The sequence below is a fragment of the Embiotoca jacksoni genome, unplaced genomic scaffold (assembly GCF_022577435.1).
Source record: "Embiotoca jacksoni isolate LCO1_2020_lvr unplaced genomic scaffold, fEmbJac1.0.p SCAF_4, whole genome shotgun sequence".
NCBI classification, from domain to species: domain Eukaryota; kingdom Metazoa; phylum Chordata; class Actinopteri; family Embiotocidae; genus Embiotoca; species Embiotoca jacksoni.
Genome location: NW_027185392.1, coordinates 14,330,797 through 14,348,763, shown reverse-complemented (window position 1 = coordinate 14,348,763; position 17,967 = coordinate 14,330,797). Strand labels below are relative to the sequence as shown.

The 17,967-nt window shown below is 42.7% G+C and overlaps 1 protein-coding gene across 2 annotated transcripts in view; it reads left to right on the top strand.

Moving 5' to 3' along the window:
- Positions 1-17,967, top strand: part of znf827 (zinc finger protein 827) — a 74,077-nt gene that overhangs the window by 25,717 nt on the left and 30,393 nt on the right. For both annotated transcript variants that reach the window (XM_069167131.1, XM_069167130.1), the window contains exon 5: positions 8,075-8,353. In XM_069167131.1, the coding sequence (XP_069023232.1) occupies positions 8,075-8,353 (279 nt within the window). The remainder of the gene's footprint in view (positions 1-8,074; positions 8,354-17,967) is intronic.

Sequence of the window (17,967 nt, the reverse complement as noted above, 5' to 3'; positions counted from 1 at the left end):
TTTTGTTTATTTTGCTGTTGTTTCAACTTGACTTCGCTCATTGCAGTCGCACTTTCATCAGAAATATTTCTCCCAGACCTGAACATGAAGACATCTGTGCTGATCTCCAGCTAGATGTTGTCTCCCCTTTGCCTTAAGTTCTGTTTTGATTCTTCACTGTCACCAGAAATAACATTTGTAAGAAGTGTAAACACTTTTTATGTTTATTGTTTCAGTTCAAGGCCACAGTATGTCTCTGAGCTGTTTTTAATGGATTTTAAAACAATGGGAGCCTAAAATGTCTGGGAGTTGCTTCAAACATGTAGTGAATAGATAGTTTTAGGTTTTCACAGTGGCACAAACATTAATGTGTTTAGACTTCTTGTGGGCTTTAACGGTGGAAAACAATGTCAATTCCCATGGGTGTTATTGTTTAAACAGCGTCATGAATAGAAATAGTTTACACAATATGCACAAAATCACACGGAATGAGTAGATTCAGACATACAATATATGATTGAGTTGTTTAAGTACTGTTGTGCATATTGATAATATCATGCATGCCCTCACTTGTCCACCGGTTCAGAATCCCAACCTTGCTTTCAGTGTTGTGTTGTTCCCATGAGAGGAAAAGAAAAGTACATCTTGGACTTCGAGCCTTTTCACTAATTTCTCTTGCCTTGAAAGTGACATATCTTCGAACTGATAAGAACTACACCAAACACATTCAAAACCTGCTCATAGGACACTAATTTGAGGAAGAAAATATTTAATTACACAGATCTGGTTAATTTTGTTTTGCCTACCAGCAGCCTTTAGACCATCAGGTTGGGAATATACATGCTTTTCACTGTGTTTGCCTGATCGCTGCCTTGCGTATCCGTTTGGAGCATCGTGTGCACAAATCCTTTGAATTAATGTAATGCATCAGCAAGAAGCAATATGCTTATGAACAGTAGAGGCAGTATGTACATGTGACTAGATCCGTAGGCACAAAAGCAGCAACCATAATGGCAGAAAGGTTTGAAGACAAGTTAATTGACCAAGTTTGCAGTTCTGTGTGTCACTGCTGCTGCAGAATGGCAAATATGCTTTTCGGAATAGCTGACAAGACATTTGTATTATTTTAAAAGTTGACATAGAGACCTGTGAGAATACATGGAAACTAGTCCAAGACTGTAAAATGTTGTAAAAAAAGGAATAGCTACAGTGTTGATGGTGTGTTTTGTTCCCCAGTCATCAGATGCTCCAGCAGGCCAACTGGACAACAATTTTATCGATCACTGAGTGCAGTTTTCCACAAAATAATACGTTAATGTCACCACATCTGGTGTTGATGTCATAAAAATTGGAAAGTTTTATTACTAGCCCAACTTCTCTTTGCCCTGTAGTGGATTCCTTCAGTAACGCGCGAGTACGTAGGCAAGTATGGGAACAATTACATTCACGATGCCGCTGGTTCTTTACATGAACGCTTGGTTTAAAAAGCAAGTATAGCTTCAGTCTAACATTTTATATCGGGTAAATATACTACATTTTGAACTACAAAGAATGAAACTTTGCCCACACACACAGTATTGTGGCCTTTTTATATCTGTAAATTATGATCATGTGCACAGCATTGTTTTTCCTGCACATATACTGCGTACAACACTTACTTTGTAGTACAACACAATATAGTAGACTGTCACAGATGCACCAGTTTAAAATATTCTTGTAACATCCCCCAAAAAACCTGTCCAGCTGATGCAACACTGGGATAAACACATGGCAGGGAGATCAGGCTCTACAAATCCCCTTTCAAAAGTTTACGCCTTTCAATGATCGATGCCCAGTTCCTGCACAAATTGTGGATACTGTTAGGCCAGGCACATCTAACTCATGTACGAGCATCCTTCTTCTGTCATGTGTTGGGGTAAGCAGCAGGGAAAATACATTCCTGTTATAATAAATAAATTCCAAGCACACCCTGGGGCGGGGGGTCAGAGAATGCTCAGATATTGAGCTTTTTATCTTAGTTTTTTTTTTAAACTACAGCCTCAATGACTCTAAATATTGTTTTGCCAAATGGATGACAAGTCTGATTTTGTGTGTTCATCAAACTCACCATCTGTATCATTGTGTGCACCATCAGGATTGGTAGCAGCACAGTAGAGTACATGCAGTATGGTCATATCTAATCATCATTTTTTTATGTATTTTATTTGCCTTAAAGGAGTTATTAAAATACCCGAATGATACTACATTCTTCTACCATTTTTAAGATTATTTATCCAGCCATGGATGAATACATTATAGATAAATTTTTGCTTCTTTTGCACATTCTTTTAAAACGAGCCTTGATAGCTGCCCAGCAGTACATCTTCAGTCCTCTGCTGCCGTTCGCTGATTAGCTCCACTAAAGCAGTTGGGGACTAAATGATTTGCTCAAGGGCACCTCGACAAAAGTTGTTGAGGGATTCATTTTCTTCACCCACTTCTTGCCAGTTGTCAGGGGAGTCGACAAAGTGTAACCTCTAGGCATCTTCCGCCTGCTAACAATTCTCTTTGTCTGTGTGTAGGTGTTATTATGACTGACAAAATGGTGACACATTTCATGCCAAAGTTGCAGAGGGGATAAACTGAAAATGTTAAAGTACACAAATGGAATTATGGATTGTTGTCTAAAAAAAGACGTGTCCTCATATTGCCTGCCCTTAATCATAGTTTTTACTTTAGTTTCAGTTGATGTTGTGCCATGTGAGCCTGTGTTTTCTACCATCGGTGAACTTGCAATGTGTAAAGCTTTTTAACATAATGATACTGCATTTTCCAACAAACTAAACAAACTTTGACGAACATGCTGTTCTCAGGTATATAAAGTCCAGGCCGTGTTTAGACGCACTTCACCATGTTGCAAAATATCAAAGGGTGAGCTTGGAGACGATGGCAAGATTGATGGAAAAAGGTTGACCGAGGTTGAGCGCCAGGGTCGAGGCTGCGACTGCCACTCTTCCACTTAATGCTGTGTAATTAGATTGAGATCTTGGGCGAGGATGGGAGAAAAAAACCCTGGGAACATTAGATTAATTAAAAATTTATGCATAATTCATAATTAAAAAGGAATTCATAATTTGAAATGATTAGCGCCCTCAGCGCCATCCTGTGACCCCGCCAGGATGCACAGGGACTGGGCCGGCTTAGTTAACTCCCCCTCGATCTAGCACGCCCCGGCTCCACGTGGATGCCCCCTGGGTGCCAGTTGCACTTCACTCCCAGACTGCACAATCAGGCCCTGGCAACTCCCAGAGGAGCCAAGATGGCTCCTTGCAATGTCAGTCCAGTGTCAAGTGGCGGACATCTTAGTCAGGGCATCATTCAAGGAGAGTGAGGGAGGATATAAAAAGACAGGACGAGAGGATGTTGAACTTGAATCCATGATGATGATGGTTTTAATGAATACTGCTTCTTTGATCACAAAGTTCTCCCTTTGTCGAGGGGTGGAGTTAAAGAAAGAGGGTTATGAAACTGAGAAGAAGCCGGCTCAGATCTTTGTGAGACTTACCCATGCCACAGAGCAGCCAGGGAGGGAGAGGTGAGGAAGTTCCTCCTGGGACCTCTAGACTCCATTTCTTTTGACCTCCCTGCCAACCCAGATTGAGTGTGTACACGAGCAGCTCATCCCTCCTGCTTTTACACTGCTGTCTCTGTGCCTCAATCCCACAAGGCCTACAAGAGAGAGGGGGATGGGGGGGGGGCACGTATATATATAAAAAAAAAAACTGCAAAAGGAAAGATGAAAAAATAAAACAAGAGACAGATAAAGTGACAGCAAGTGAGGGAGAGGGACTGAAAGGCAGAGGGAGTTGCATCGAGTTCCCCAGGCATAAAAAGCCAGTGAACTCCTACTGACCTCTGACATAATAAGCATATCATTTTTTGGGCTGCCCTGCTTTCCATTGAGTGTTATACTGATACCCTTTGATTTTTATCTTTGCACGCTGACACAACCGTTAGCTATCCAGTGTGATCCACATTTTGATTCAGAGATGAAAGCCACCGAGGCACTTTGAAATGCACGGCCCCGATCCTGCGCCCAGCGGACCCTGAGTTAATAATGACAGTGGGCACTGCACACCCTCCAAACACCACCCCCCCGCCCCCCGCTGCGGTGACACAGGCACAACGAGCTTGACCCTGGCTGGGTGTGAATAATTGGCATGCAGGGGGTTGTGGGAGGTGTTGCATCTGTCATGATGCCGCTGCAGTTGTCTTATTTATCTTTTTCCTAGGAGAGTATCTTGCTATTCTGCAGTGATATGATGAAAAGGCAGAGTTTTAACACTGTAGAGGGAGAACCTTGAGTCCTTATTTGTAAATGTTGATGATTTATTTCAGCATTTTTCTGTCATTTTCTTAGCTATAGGCAACGTTTTGTGGTCATGTATATAAAATGTTGTATGTTAAAAAGTAAAAATACTGCAAGGGTGTGTTGCACCATCTCTTTCAACACGTGAGGTTTGGGATTTGAAATCTTTTAGTTTTTTAGGTTTTTTTTTAATCTTTGTGAACATCTAGATTTAATCTAATGTATCCCCTGCTTTCCAGCTCTGCATGAGCAGGTACAGTCAGGCCTTTTGTGTGTGACCTCTGGTCCATACATCCCCACTGCAGCCATCAGTATCACTGTCCGGTGTCTAGCACACTGTCAGCTATTGTTGGGTTCTCAACCTGCCCCACGTAGCCCTTTTTTTTTTTTTTCTCTGGGAGAAAACAGCAGCCAATTGTCAGAGGGGGAGCAGGCTGGCGTGACAGAGGTGGAAAGCTAATGAAGTTATTTGACGGCAGCCCTTGCCACAGAGCGAGAGGTGAGGTGGAGTGGACAAGCGCCTGGCAGCGAGACGGATGAGGCGCAAGAGAGAAGCGTGGCGAGGGGGAGAGACGCAGGCAAGAGGATGGCGATGGAAGTAGCATTGGTGGCAGGTGTCAGAGGGGTGCGATAACATGGAGACAAACTGATAGCGTCGTCAAACCTGGGCCAGAACCAGCTTCACAGTATCATGCACAGGGAGCTGACGCTGGCCTGGGTACATACTCACACAGGCAGGAAGCTCACAGAAGAGAAGCCCAGTCACCCAGAGATGCCCATCGCCTCCACAGATCTGTGTTCACTGCACAAAATGATCTGCCAGGGACTGGATGCTCATGATGCTATTGTGATTGTGAAACTCTTGACAGACAAAAGGCCAAAGTGTAAGCTTGGTGTCGTTGGCTGAGTTGTTCCTGTTGGTACTGTCCTCTGCCTTTTTGTTCTCGAGCCATCAGCACGGAGAAGTAAAAAAACTTTGCCCATTGGATTAGGCTACTAAATAATTCATTGGGCTCTGTAACATAGATTCTGAGTGGAAATACGCTCTATTTATAGCGACAATCCAAAAGGTCACTGGAGTGGTGTGACTTTGTGTGTGAGTGCATGTCCCGGAGTTGTTTTTGTTCACGTGAGGCCACAGAGGAGAAGAATTTGAGAATCTAAGTTTGTGTTGAGTGTATATTTGTCAGTGGCTTATGTGCAGCCCATTGAATGAGTGAGGTTTAAATGCAGTATGACACTGCATGTGTGCTGTTTCATGTGGAGACGCAGTAAAAAGATTCCTCTGAAGACATAGATATGTGCATGTCTGTATGATTAAATGCGATAGTGTATTTTTATGTGTGTTTGTAAGGCAGTGACCAAGTGTGCTGTCCCTGTCTGATCCAACATGGCCCAACACGCTTCTAATTAGAGGACGTCCTTCCAGGTGCTGACCAGGTTATACTTAGCCTGCCCGCTGACATCTGACAGTGTGACATTTCCAGCTGGTGCCGTGTGCGACCCCGCGCCACTGCCCCTGAACTTGAAGGTCACTGCCCCCCCCCACCCCTCCCCTCATCCATCCGCCTCCGCCTCCGCCTGACGCGCACAACCTCTTCCTTCTCGCCCTCTTGAACTGCAGTCCCGGCCCGCCTTGGTGTGGCACTGTGGCATCATGGCATCACATGGGTGGTCAGAAACACCAGCACCTGTCCCCTTTTCCTGCCCCGTATCCCCTGTCCCTGAGCCCTCTATCCCTGCGGCATGGATCATCATTAATCAGAGGGGCCGGAGCCGGCACAGATTGATGATGCGTGCAGGGGGCGGCAGGCCTGTGGCGGTTAGAGATGTTAGGTGAGACGGTGGGGTGAGGAGCGGAGCAGATCTCTGCTGGGGCCAGAGGAGACTGGACAGCAGTCTGCCCAAGAGTGATAGCCCCTCTTATATCCGTGCCCTGTGTGTGTGTGTGTGTGAGTGAGAGAGAGAGAGAGAGAGTGAGTGTGAGACAGATTGAGTTAACATGCTCGGGTACAAGTTGTTTCAAACTGCACAAGTGTCAAGGGTCATGTCAGTAGATGTGCGGATGTGTCTGTTGGTGCCACACTCACATTAGTAGATTCAAATAGCATTAGCTTTCAAATTATAGATTGTAATTGAAATTTAAAAAATTTCTTTCAATTACAACTTATTGGTAATTAAAGAGATGAACTAGTAATATCTGGAAAGCTCCTCAGCAGCTCCTCAACAGATTGACCTTTACTTTTATAATGACATCACACGACAAATTTCTGGTGTTGATGAAAAATAACTTTGAGGTGTGGATGTTTTTTTTTTTTCACAATTAACAAAGATAATTAGAGGAACATTAAAAGAAACCCCTTCCGCATTTGGTTATCATTATCATATGTAATTGCCTGCCTTGTAAACTTCGCCATAGCAACGAGGCTCTGCTTCTTGACTCACATTTCAATCGATCTAAAATCACACCATGCCACAGTTTTAGATACTTTAGCATTCATGTTTTAACAAACATGATCAAGGCAACATTGCCTTACAGGTAAACTCTGTCTTTTATCTTTCCTTCATGGCAAAGGATTTTTATCATTCAGTCCAAAAACAATGTTGCAACATTTTTTTGCTCACTCATAAGTCAAAAAGAATTTGTTTTATTCTTTAGATAATATGTAATATTAAAACGACTGTAACAGCATAATTTTCTTTCATGAAAATGTCTCAAGTTCAATGTATTATTACAAGGCAATCCACCTAATGAAGTATTTAGTGCTGAAATTGGTTGAGAAAAATGGCCCGGTGCACCTGTACTTAATCAGGTTACAATAGTGGACAATAGTATCCTTGAACCCTCCCTGTGGCTCCCATTGCACTGAATGGAACAGATATCAAGTGACTTTCCGCAGATGAATACAACTTATTATAGGACAAATTTCTAGAGTTTCTCTCGGTGTTTTATAGCCATTTTATATTTCACCAGTCTTGTAAGCTACAGCCTGGGTAAACCTTCGCTTTAGCACAGAGCGTAATGGAACGTGCTGAGAGACACAAAGAGAGGCGCTTGCCCTGCTGTTCTTTTCTTGGCGGCTATCGGAAGTTGCTCCATGTCTAATTATTAATTATTCATCTAAGGCGGATTAGATGTGGCCCAGTTTCTCTTGAAGATGACTTTAGAGCAGAGGGATCCATGTGACAGTTCACTCCCTAACCTAGGCTGCACACTGCAGAGATGGCAGATAAGGCTTCAACTGATTGCTATCGCGCTCTACAGAACTGCTGAAATTATTTCATGTCCTCATGTTTGAAGGGGATTCAGATGATGTCAGAAGAAAAAAAGAGAGGAGGAAACCAGACTTGAAGTTGAACAAGAGCTGAGAATAAAGTGCACAGAAATGAATGGGAAGGACCTAAAGAGATCATGAGGTTGGAGCCTCTGTGACGGCCCACAGCATGCCAACTGTGGTGTCTGTTGCCGCAATAGGACTGAAAACCCTTTCTGGGCCACTATGTTGCTCCATTTCATTTGCATTTTCATGTGTGGTGCTTTATATAGCGTATATATAGTCCTCTTCATTTATATGTACCGGTGGTATATATATATAACTGAACTGATTCTCTTCTCTCAAGTGTAACTTATCATATACCTTTCAACTTAACACACCTTTTAAAACACCCATCAAACCTCACTTGTTTGGTCACCTCTAATATCCTTTTGATCTTTCTTATTCCTTTTATCTGTCTTTTTGACCGCAGCGGCCAACCAGAGGGAGACACTCAAGTCTCCGTTCCACCTGAAGGAAGAGCCCAAAGTGGAGGAAGCACTGAGCCCTCGACCATCCTCCCAGTCCCAGAGCCAGGTTCAGCCAAGCTTCCCTGCGACTTTCTGCCAGGACGGGCCAACAGGGGCTGCAGCAGCCTCGGAGCGCCCAGGGCTGCTGAAACCGAGGGAAGGAAGCCCCATGACAAAGAACAGCCTGCTGAGCCAGGACATCAACGTGAAGGTGGCCTCTGAGCTGCTTATGAAGCTTTCAGGTAGGATGTCTAATTATCTCTAGATATGTGTATGTTTGCATTTAAGGAGTTCTTGGATTGACCAGCATTTGTCACAGTTCTCTCATTCCTCTAAATCTATGAAAGACTAATATGTTGTTGAAACTGTGCATGCACTATACAGTCTTCTGTGTAAAACAGTTTATGCAAACATACGAAAAGATTTGTGAAAAACAGTCACAACTAAGTATTGAAACTAAGTATTTCTACCTAAGTACCTACCTACCTACCTACCTATTTCTGGGGCTGTGATGTTGGTATTTGTTGCACCGGTTGGCTCTTTGAGTTTCAGATCAGCTCATGAGGTCAGCTATAGGCTACATGTTATGACACAGATTGCCATAAAAAGTTTCTGTTGTTTTCTACCATAGCACACACTTTACCAAAATAAAACTAGGGGCCTCTCAAAGGTGAGCAAAATGTGCCCGTGGGAGAAAAAGCATGTGTAGTATAGCCTTTGTTTCTTTGAAGCCTCTGCTCTAGATGGTGCCTGCAAAGCCTTTGTATCCTCTGTGATGATATTCGTGTCACTCTTCTTGACCCTTTATTTTTCTCTACTCTTGCTCTGCATCAGGTTTTTACAACTTTAGTAGAACAGTGTGTAGTTTATTTTGTGTAGTCCACTGTTTTCTGTTACTATGTGCCCAAAACAAGGCCAACAAATGCCAAGATTATGTATGTACTGTATCTGCATGCATTATTGAACTTAAAAACTCAACCCGGATTTTCCTCTTGTTCCATGTCAGATAGTCTAGGAATAAGAGTTTTGACTTTTTTCTTACGATTTCGGACCATATCTCAACCTGTGTGTGCCACTTTCACATCATCATCCAGTGCAGCATTATTAAACCTCTAACAGCTTCCGGTTTGAATTTGATAACAAGTCTTCAGGCAGGAATTCAAACATAGATCCTCATTTTGTAACTTAGTGCGTCTGCTGCTGCACTCGGCATTATGTAAATGTTATCATAGTTTTTAAATTGCTATCCCGTTTGTGTCACTGCTGAATAACGTTTTAAAGCAGGTGTTTATTTTAACCAAAATCAGAATCACTACTGAATGCCAGGTCCAGTTCAAGTGTGTTATGGACAGGTGTTTGTCCACTGTGGGCTGCTGGAGAGCATCTCTCAGGCAGTCAAGAATGCAAAAGGCTAAAGTATTATCAGTATGCGCTGGCATGACTAGCTTTTCTAGCTACATGATACGCAGAATAATTGCTTTCCTTATTAAATATTTAATTGCAATGCATGCACACCGTATACAGTACACTCTTCTGAATTACCAAATGTTTTAGCAGGTTCCTGGAATTAACTTCCCTTTATAAATGCACCAAAATGTCAGCTTGATTTGTATATTGGAAGTGTTATTATGATACAACTGTGCAGCCATAAAATGTACAATATGACACACTTCTGCAAATATGCATTGAGAGTTAAAAACAAAAACATAACCAATGGCAGTCTGATGGTTGCGCAGTGGGGGCGTTGCTCCTTCCGCGGCTCTTCATCCTGTGCCAATGTGTGCGTGCTTGACAGACACCTCGCACACCGGTTGCCATTGTTCTCTCTGGGTCGACTGGTGTTCAGAGTGACTCATGCTGGCTGGGAGCTCTGTGGTACTACACGTGTGCTGCTCCACTGCCTGCCCCCAGGTCACGTTTCCCTGTGTGTGTGCATGTGCTTTTTGTGTGTGTGTGTGTGTGTGTGTGTGTGTGTGTGTGTGTGTGTGTGTGTGTGTGTGTGTGTGTGTGTGTGTGTGTGTGTGTGCGTGCGTGTGTGTGTGTGTGTGTGTGTTTGAAGAAGACAGAGATGACATGAAAACGACTTAAAAACGACATGAAAAAAACAAATGAATGAGATCAGCCTTTGAGTATAAACAGAAACTGAGAGAATAATGTGTGTAGTACGGAATTCCTTCATCTTACTGCCCCTACCTCTGCTCTTTGTTTCCTTTTTGTTCTCCCTCTTCCTTTGTCCTGTTTGCTCTTTCCAATCCCTGCTCAGACGTTACCCTGACAGTTCATTTGGTCCTCAAGCAGCATGGCCAGCGTTTATCCCCTCCCATTACTTACACTAGCTCTGCAAGGTTGACCTAGGTTAGGGAAAGATGCTGCAGCGTTCATCCGTCCACTCGCTCCCTCTGCCCCCTCACACAGTCCTCGGAGCGCAGTGCCGTCCATTGCCATGGCAACAGTGGGGGCGGTAGATGGAGAGGGCTGTCTAGAGTGACAGCCTTGACAAGAGTCTGGACCCTCAAATGACCCTGGGGGGAAGGGAGGAAGAACAAGATGGTGAGAAGGAAAGGAGAGAACCAGGGAAAGGTCATTGTCGTTACAGTCACGTGTGATTACGGTCTTGAGGTTCAAGGGCATCGACACCGTAACCTCTCTCTGCCCCCTGTTAAAGGTCAGTCCCAGAACACAATAGCCCAGTAAGGATGGGGAAATATGGAAAACACACTATTTGGGACATTTCTTCAAAACATCTGTTACAGTTTTTATTTCCTGATTCTTATTTGTCAGTACAGCAAGTGGACACAGCCTAATTAAGTTTCTGTTGCTCATCCTTCCTCGACCATGGCATTGGACAGTTAGAGCAAGAGAGGTTGTCATCATTACTGCCCATTGTGCTGTAACATGAATTGCATCATCCCTTTAACTAGGTCACTTCTCCCCCCCACCCCCACCCCACCCCTCTCTTCCTTATCAAACATTTGTTGGTGGTGTTGAGTCGCCTTGCGAGTGCTACCTCCCCCACATCTGTTTAAAACCAGGCTGCTGGTGTCTGGGGGCTAATTACGCCAGGCTAAATAGTCCCTGGCGCCAGTGGCTAACGTGTCCTAGCAGATGGGCACTGGTGTTGCAGGGCAAGGGGAACATGGCGTCACAGGAAGGGAGGGAGGGAGGGAGAGAGGGAGAAAGGGAGGGTGCAGGGCCCTAGGTGGTGCCCTGGCAGACTGGTATCGTGTGGGTAACAGCCGTGCCACCCACTCACCATCCAGCCACCCTCACTTTAGGTGTGAAATCACACTTTGTACTCACTTAACTCATTCCTTATTCCTTAGAAACAGGCCTTCCGTCTCGGAGGACATTTTACAGGCCCTCTCCCCTCTACAGCGCTCGTTACCTTGCTAATAAAAGTTGCATTAAGCAATTTTGAACAGTAAGGAGCAAAAAGACTTCCAACCAAATGGATCGCAACACATTTTTAACTTGTGAGGTTCTTTTTTTTTTTTTCGGTTACAGAAAACAACTCTCTTTGTACACTTTAAGCAGAAACACAGCGTCCAATTGGAGCCTTTGCTGGTTGCCTTTAACATGTAGGTTTTATAATTAAGTGATGTTAGACCTTGGTGTGGTACAGCAGCTCTGGTGATTGTGAAGCCTATGTTTTTTATTTGAATAAACAAATACATGTTTTGGTTTTATCAGTGTAGTAAAGCAATTACCTGAACATGGAAAGAAGATGGAAAGTGGATATTTGTTTCCAGCAGCAATTAGCAGTTCCTGTAGCAGTTACCAAATCTGATTGAGTAATAACACTGGTTTACAAAGATTATCTACCATACCAAAAAAAAAATACCTGTTTCTTACTTTTTTTACATGACTGGATGCTGCAACAGACCAGTGTGAAGAGTAGACGATAGTGTAGGCTTGCACCGCCCTTGCTGGCCGTGTATGATTTCCTCTTGGTTACCAAAGTGGATCATCATGTGGAATGGCTCTGCACTTTGGCACAGCGCTTCCTACAACAGAATACACACTTTGTCTGTCCTACTGCCTTCAGGTATTTATTTAGTCAAGCAGAAGAAAAGTCTTTCATGAAGTCTTAACAGTAGTTCTTTATGACGGACAGCAGTGAATTCGTAGCTCAATGCAAGCAGGTTTATTAATATTTTTTCTTAAGTTTGATCTATATGTCCATACTTGTGTTTTGTTTTTATTTACACCATTATACCTTTCTACAGAATAATTACGCATTTCTGCCACACATTACCTTTTTGCACTAGGAGGTGGAAAGACATTATTGTCCACTCGTAGGGTGTCATGAAAAACACACTGGATTTACTCAACATATTGTCAAGGAGACAGTTTTTGCTTGCTGAACATTTACTTGATTTTATGGATCATTTCACCACTCCTTATGCCTTTCCACCACTTCGATATTGATACTGGGTCAACACTGTAGGGATGACAATTGTGGCTTTCACATAATATTTATAGAGTGAGAGTTTTGATAAATAATCATCAGTTATGTGGTTATAGTCACGAATGAGGTAAAGACAAATACTAAAATGGCTAGAATAGCCTGGTAAGTTTAAAACCTATATCTACACATACACCTACACTAAATTACGAGATAATAATATCTAACATCTTAAACAATATCTAGTCTTATACCACAATATTGACATATTATTGAGATGTTGCTTTGCCCTATTGGTGAGAGACATGTTATGTGCCAAAGAAAATGAAGTTTTTGTGGTTTTTGCTCAAATAAAAAAGTAGTTTATATAAAATGGGAAGCATCAGTTTCTTTGATTTCCAGGAGAAAACGCCACCAGGGAAAGATTAGTACAGAACCAAAGAGTAAAAGCCAGTGTGCACTCACTGTAACATTTATTATTTCACATAAATGTATGTATTTTAAAAATATATTTGGCCCCTCTCCTTTTTAGTTGGTTATGATGCCTATTATCTATCTTTAGTCCGACATTAAAGGGTTTATTGTTTACTCATAATTGCTTCTATCGCAGTGTAAATTCTAACTCACAACACTGGCATTAGTTTACAGTATTACCTCACATTAAGCTCTACGGTGCTCTAACAGTGTCCTCACCATGCCCCCTCAGTGTGGCCGCTCGCTGACCTCTCTTACTCCCGCCCTCCCTACCTCCATATTCTGTCTCCTTGGCTCCTCGTCACCGCCTGTTTACAGAAATGTACCGTTGATTACTTGTGCCCCTTTCTATATGTGTTTGCTTCCTGAGTGCTTGGTTTTATATGCAGGAGTGATTGACAGAATTACTGAGGCAATCACTTACTACTTTTTATCTTGACCTTAATATGATAAAGCTTTAGTAGCCTTAGATGAGCCCTGGCTTGTGCCTAATGTTGTTTAGGACCACTTCATGAGGGCCGTTCATCAAGCGCACTGTTCCAGAGTCAGATGGAGCTGCAGTTTGCTGCCGTTGGTAGGCTGGAACTACTGAGCACGAGCTGGTCGAGGATCAATTGTAGCAGCAGCTGTCTGTGAAGTCTGCAGGCATGGCTGCTGTGGCTCCCACATGACATGCAGTCTCCACACTGCAGCCTTTGAAGCGCCTGAACTCTTCACCCCTGTCTGAGCAGGTCGGCTAGAGAGCAGGAGTATAGAGAGATCGAGAGAGCAAGGGATGGGGGCAGGGATGGAGAGAGATGTGGAATAACAGATCAGGGAGAAGGGTAGACTAGGACAGCGGGAGACGGAGAGGTGGAGAGGTTGTCATTTAGGCTCTAGCCATTCCTCATCCTTCTGTCCTCCCCCAGCTCTCCTTTCTCATCCTGCTTTCTTCTTCCCTCTCTTACCCTCGAGTGTTCTTTCTCTGGCACTGTTTGACAATTTTTTTTTTCCCTCTCTTTACCCGTCCTCTTTGCCTCTCCCTCTGTCTGTCTCCATCGCCGGCTGCCTGTCCCAAGTTTTTGTTCCTGTGCCTTTGATGCATAAATTTACTTTGCGTGCATTAAATCACTAATGATGCTCGATTGTTTTTATCTGAGTGTATGCATGGGCGTGAACCTTCCTACTGTATATTCTCAGCAAAACAAGCTGTCAGGTCCACGCAGATTCAAGTAGACACCTGAGGTCAAAGTTGATCACTAAAAACAGAACATCACAAAAACCACAGTCACTTCGAGTCTGACTTAAAACTTGAGTAGTGCCGTGGGAGAGGGAACAAGGTATGTACGGTGCATGCAGATCATCTTCACGCACATCATAACAGTGCGCAGCATGGTTGCCATTACACTCCTAATGGAGCTGATATGAGCTTTCATTTGCAACCTTTTCCGTGCATAATGGTCACATTTGAGCAAAAGTTTTTACCCACTTTGTTCAGACAGATCGTTATTGCTGAATACCATGCTGTGCTTCACAAATAGGACCCACAGAGACACAATGCTTAAGTACTGATACTCAACTCAAATAAAACTATACGTTCACTGCTTATTTAAACAACAGCCAGAACTGCCTTAATGTCTGCAAATGTACTCGATTGTTGCTCTTAAATTAACACACGACTTAATTCACTGTTGAAACCTTCGGGAGAATAAGGAAAGCTCATAAGAATTCAGCACCAAAAGTTGAGAACAAATTGGATTTTAAATGAATGATATTCCCCAGATGTGAGAAATTAACTTTAGCATTTTTGTATAGCCTTGCTCACCTCGTCAAATATTGATGTTGAAATTGAAAATGGCTCAGGCAAATTAAACAGTGTGATTGGTAGTTATGCCGGACGGTGTTGTCCCTATCTAAACACAACAGTTAAAAATCGAATGTTCGGAGAAGAGCCCGCAAAAGCTGTTCTGCATTTTGTTACGCAGTTAATATTTGATTACCTCTAAACAAATAATACTTTACCCTGGCTTTTAATATTTCTTAAATACTGCCACAGAAATGGCTCCTTGACTGATTTTTTTTATTTATTTATTTATTTTTATTTTTTTATCACAATCCATCAAATACCAGTTATCATTTTTGACTCTTATCTTTCATACCAAAAAAAAACACTCATACATCTAAATAGACAGTTTAACCCCATTTATTTCTCAAATCATGAAAATATATTGAGATTTTGTTAAGTTTTAACTTAAAATTTTCAATTAGTTTGAAGGAGAATTGGAGTGACACTGACACTAAAGGAAAGCTATGATATTTATCCAGAAAGGGCACAGGCACTTTAGTACCAGACCTGATTTTGTGGCCCTAATGGCAGCTGGTGTATCACAGAGGAGGCTTCTGCACTTCTACACACACACACACACACACACACACACACACACACACACACACACACACACACACACACACACACACACACACACACACACACTTTCACATACTGACAGACAAGCTGGATTCAGGCAGACTGAGGGCTGCTTTTTATGGCTTTAGAACATTAGGTCACAACTCTGACCAAAAAGCCACTTTTATTATCAGTGTGGGAGTGAGGCCATATTTTCATTTTTTTTTATTTTGTGACAGGTAGACTTCTCATCTGGCACGCTGTGATGTGATGCTTCCAGTGTGTTTACGATCAAATCTTTTGTTCTGTCTGTGTCATGTGATCTCTCTGCAAAGGCTCTTTGGGATGTAAGCATGTTTATCCCGGCACTGGCAGCTCAAGTACATATAGGATCCTCTCGCACATGTTTTTGTAGCGCAGCAGTCCACTCAGCCTCTGTTGTTAGGGTGGTGATCCAGTGATGGAGGCTCTTGTGTCCCTTGGTTGACCCTTACAGTGCAGTGCGCCACCACCACTCCTCTCCTCCTCTGCTCTGCTCCTCCATCAGCCTCTCCTAGGTTACTCTTGGCCAACTCTGACCACCTGATTAAGAGATTAGTGGCTCTGATGGTTGTCAGTGTCCCCCACATGCTGGCTACTACCAATAAACCAGACACCTGGACCTCAGGGAGGAGGCAAGAGGCTGGCAGCACTGTAGTTCATTCACATAAACACAGTAGTGTACACAAACACGCAGATCCAGTAGATGCCCTCGATGTGCTCAAGGTCCAGTCTTTGTGTCTCACATTGGCCTTGTTGAGCAGATGAGTGGATAATGTAAGAAGGGGAGGGGTGGCAGGGTTAGCACAGGGTTACTGTCCTGAATCTCCCTCCCTCCCTCCTCTTTCTCCAGCTCCTCTAACCCCTGCCCCTCCCTCTGCTCCCGATGCCCTGCCAAATTCATATATCCCATAATCGTGCTGAGTTGCCATGTCAGCGGCATTGTATCAACCCCACTACTTTGTCTTGCTGCTGTTTGTCACCACGTGGAGACTCTACCTCCTGCCATCACTCTGGTCAAAGATCAGCTAACTTGGAAATACAGATGCTAAAGGATGTCCCAGTCGGTTTTCTCCTTTTATTTTCCTTTGCCTCAGACGCAGTTTATTTATTTTTCCACATTATGCAGCTGCACAGTCAATACTTACTGTAGACCTGCATTTAATCTAAGAAATGAAGACATCAAGACCATTAAAGAACAAATTTCTGACATTGGATTAGCTTCCCATTAAGAAAATAAATCACAGTTGCCTTTTTGATAGTTTACAATATTTTTATGGTAGCACACAGGCTTCAGTTTATTATCCATACATAGAGGAGAGCCGGTGTTTTGAGAGTCTGCAGATCAGCTCGGGACATTCCTAACAGCTGCCATCTCCCCCTTTGACTATTTTTAGCCCGCTCACTTTTTGAACTTGGAAGAGAAAAGAGTCAACAGCTGTTTTTACCTTTTGTGTGCTGAAGAAAAAAAACAAAAAAACAATACGGCCACCTCTCATTATCATAAACATATATCCTTTGCCTCTTCGGTCACATTAAAAGTGTTTTACTGTCCAGTCGCCTGTTTGCTTCAGTGCACCCACATGAGCCCTCCCCGAGCGACAGTCTGACCTCCCGCTGCCCTCTTGCCCTAATAATCACACAGCTAGATGCTAACCGGCTCAGCTCGGCTTTAGAGGAAATGGGCATGTTTTGGCTGTTATTTGGATTTCCCCATTTTAGATGTAATTCCATTCATACAACATCTCTGAACATGTACGCCGGATGCTTAATTTACTTTTACACACACGTCGTTTGTTTTTCTCCGATTGTTTGATCAGAACCTCATCAAATAAAAAGTCTGGGAAAGAAAATAAATATTTTGTCCTCAGACTAACTCAGTATGTCTTGAGCCATGCCTTGGATCTCAGGATAGACAGTGTTGTTTGTCTAACAATTGCAGGGTTCTTGGATGGGGGATTGAAATGTGGGATTTGTAGGTAAAATTGACTTGACCTGTACAGAATAAGCACACGTGACTGGAAATTTGAGAGAAAAACATCAAATGAAGCCCTGTTGTCAGAGTTATGTGGGAAACAGTGCTTACATATTTTACCACATTTCATTAGGATAATTTAATAGTAAAGACTATATTAAAAGGTAAATCACAGAGGTTTAACATTTTAATGCCTTTATTTCATAAATGTACTTAATGCTGTTGGTCATTTGTGCTTTTGCAGCCTGAATAGTTTGAAAGACCAAAACATAGGACATTTTAATGGTATTCAATACAGTCTGTCCTGACAGTCAGGAATACAAACATTTGCTACACTTTTTGAAATTACTCCAATTCTTTTTGTATTTGTTGATATGTAAATAAAGTGTATTTAGTAATAGAAACAGCTCGCTCCCTGATAAAGACTGAAAAGTATATTCCACTCAAACAGTAGTAAAAGTCCTGCATTTGAAATCTTAGTTTGGTAAGAGTAAATAAATTGATTAAATATCATCAGCCGTTATTAAAATCTAAATTTAAAAGGAGAATTGAGATAATTAATGTAATTCATGAATTT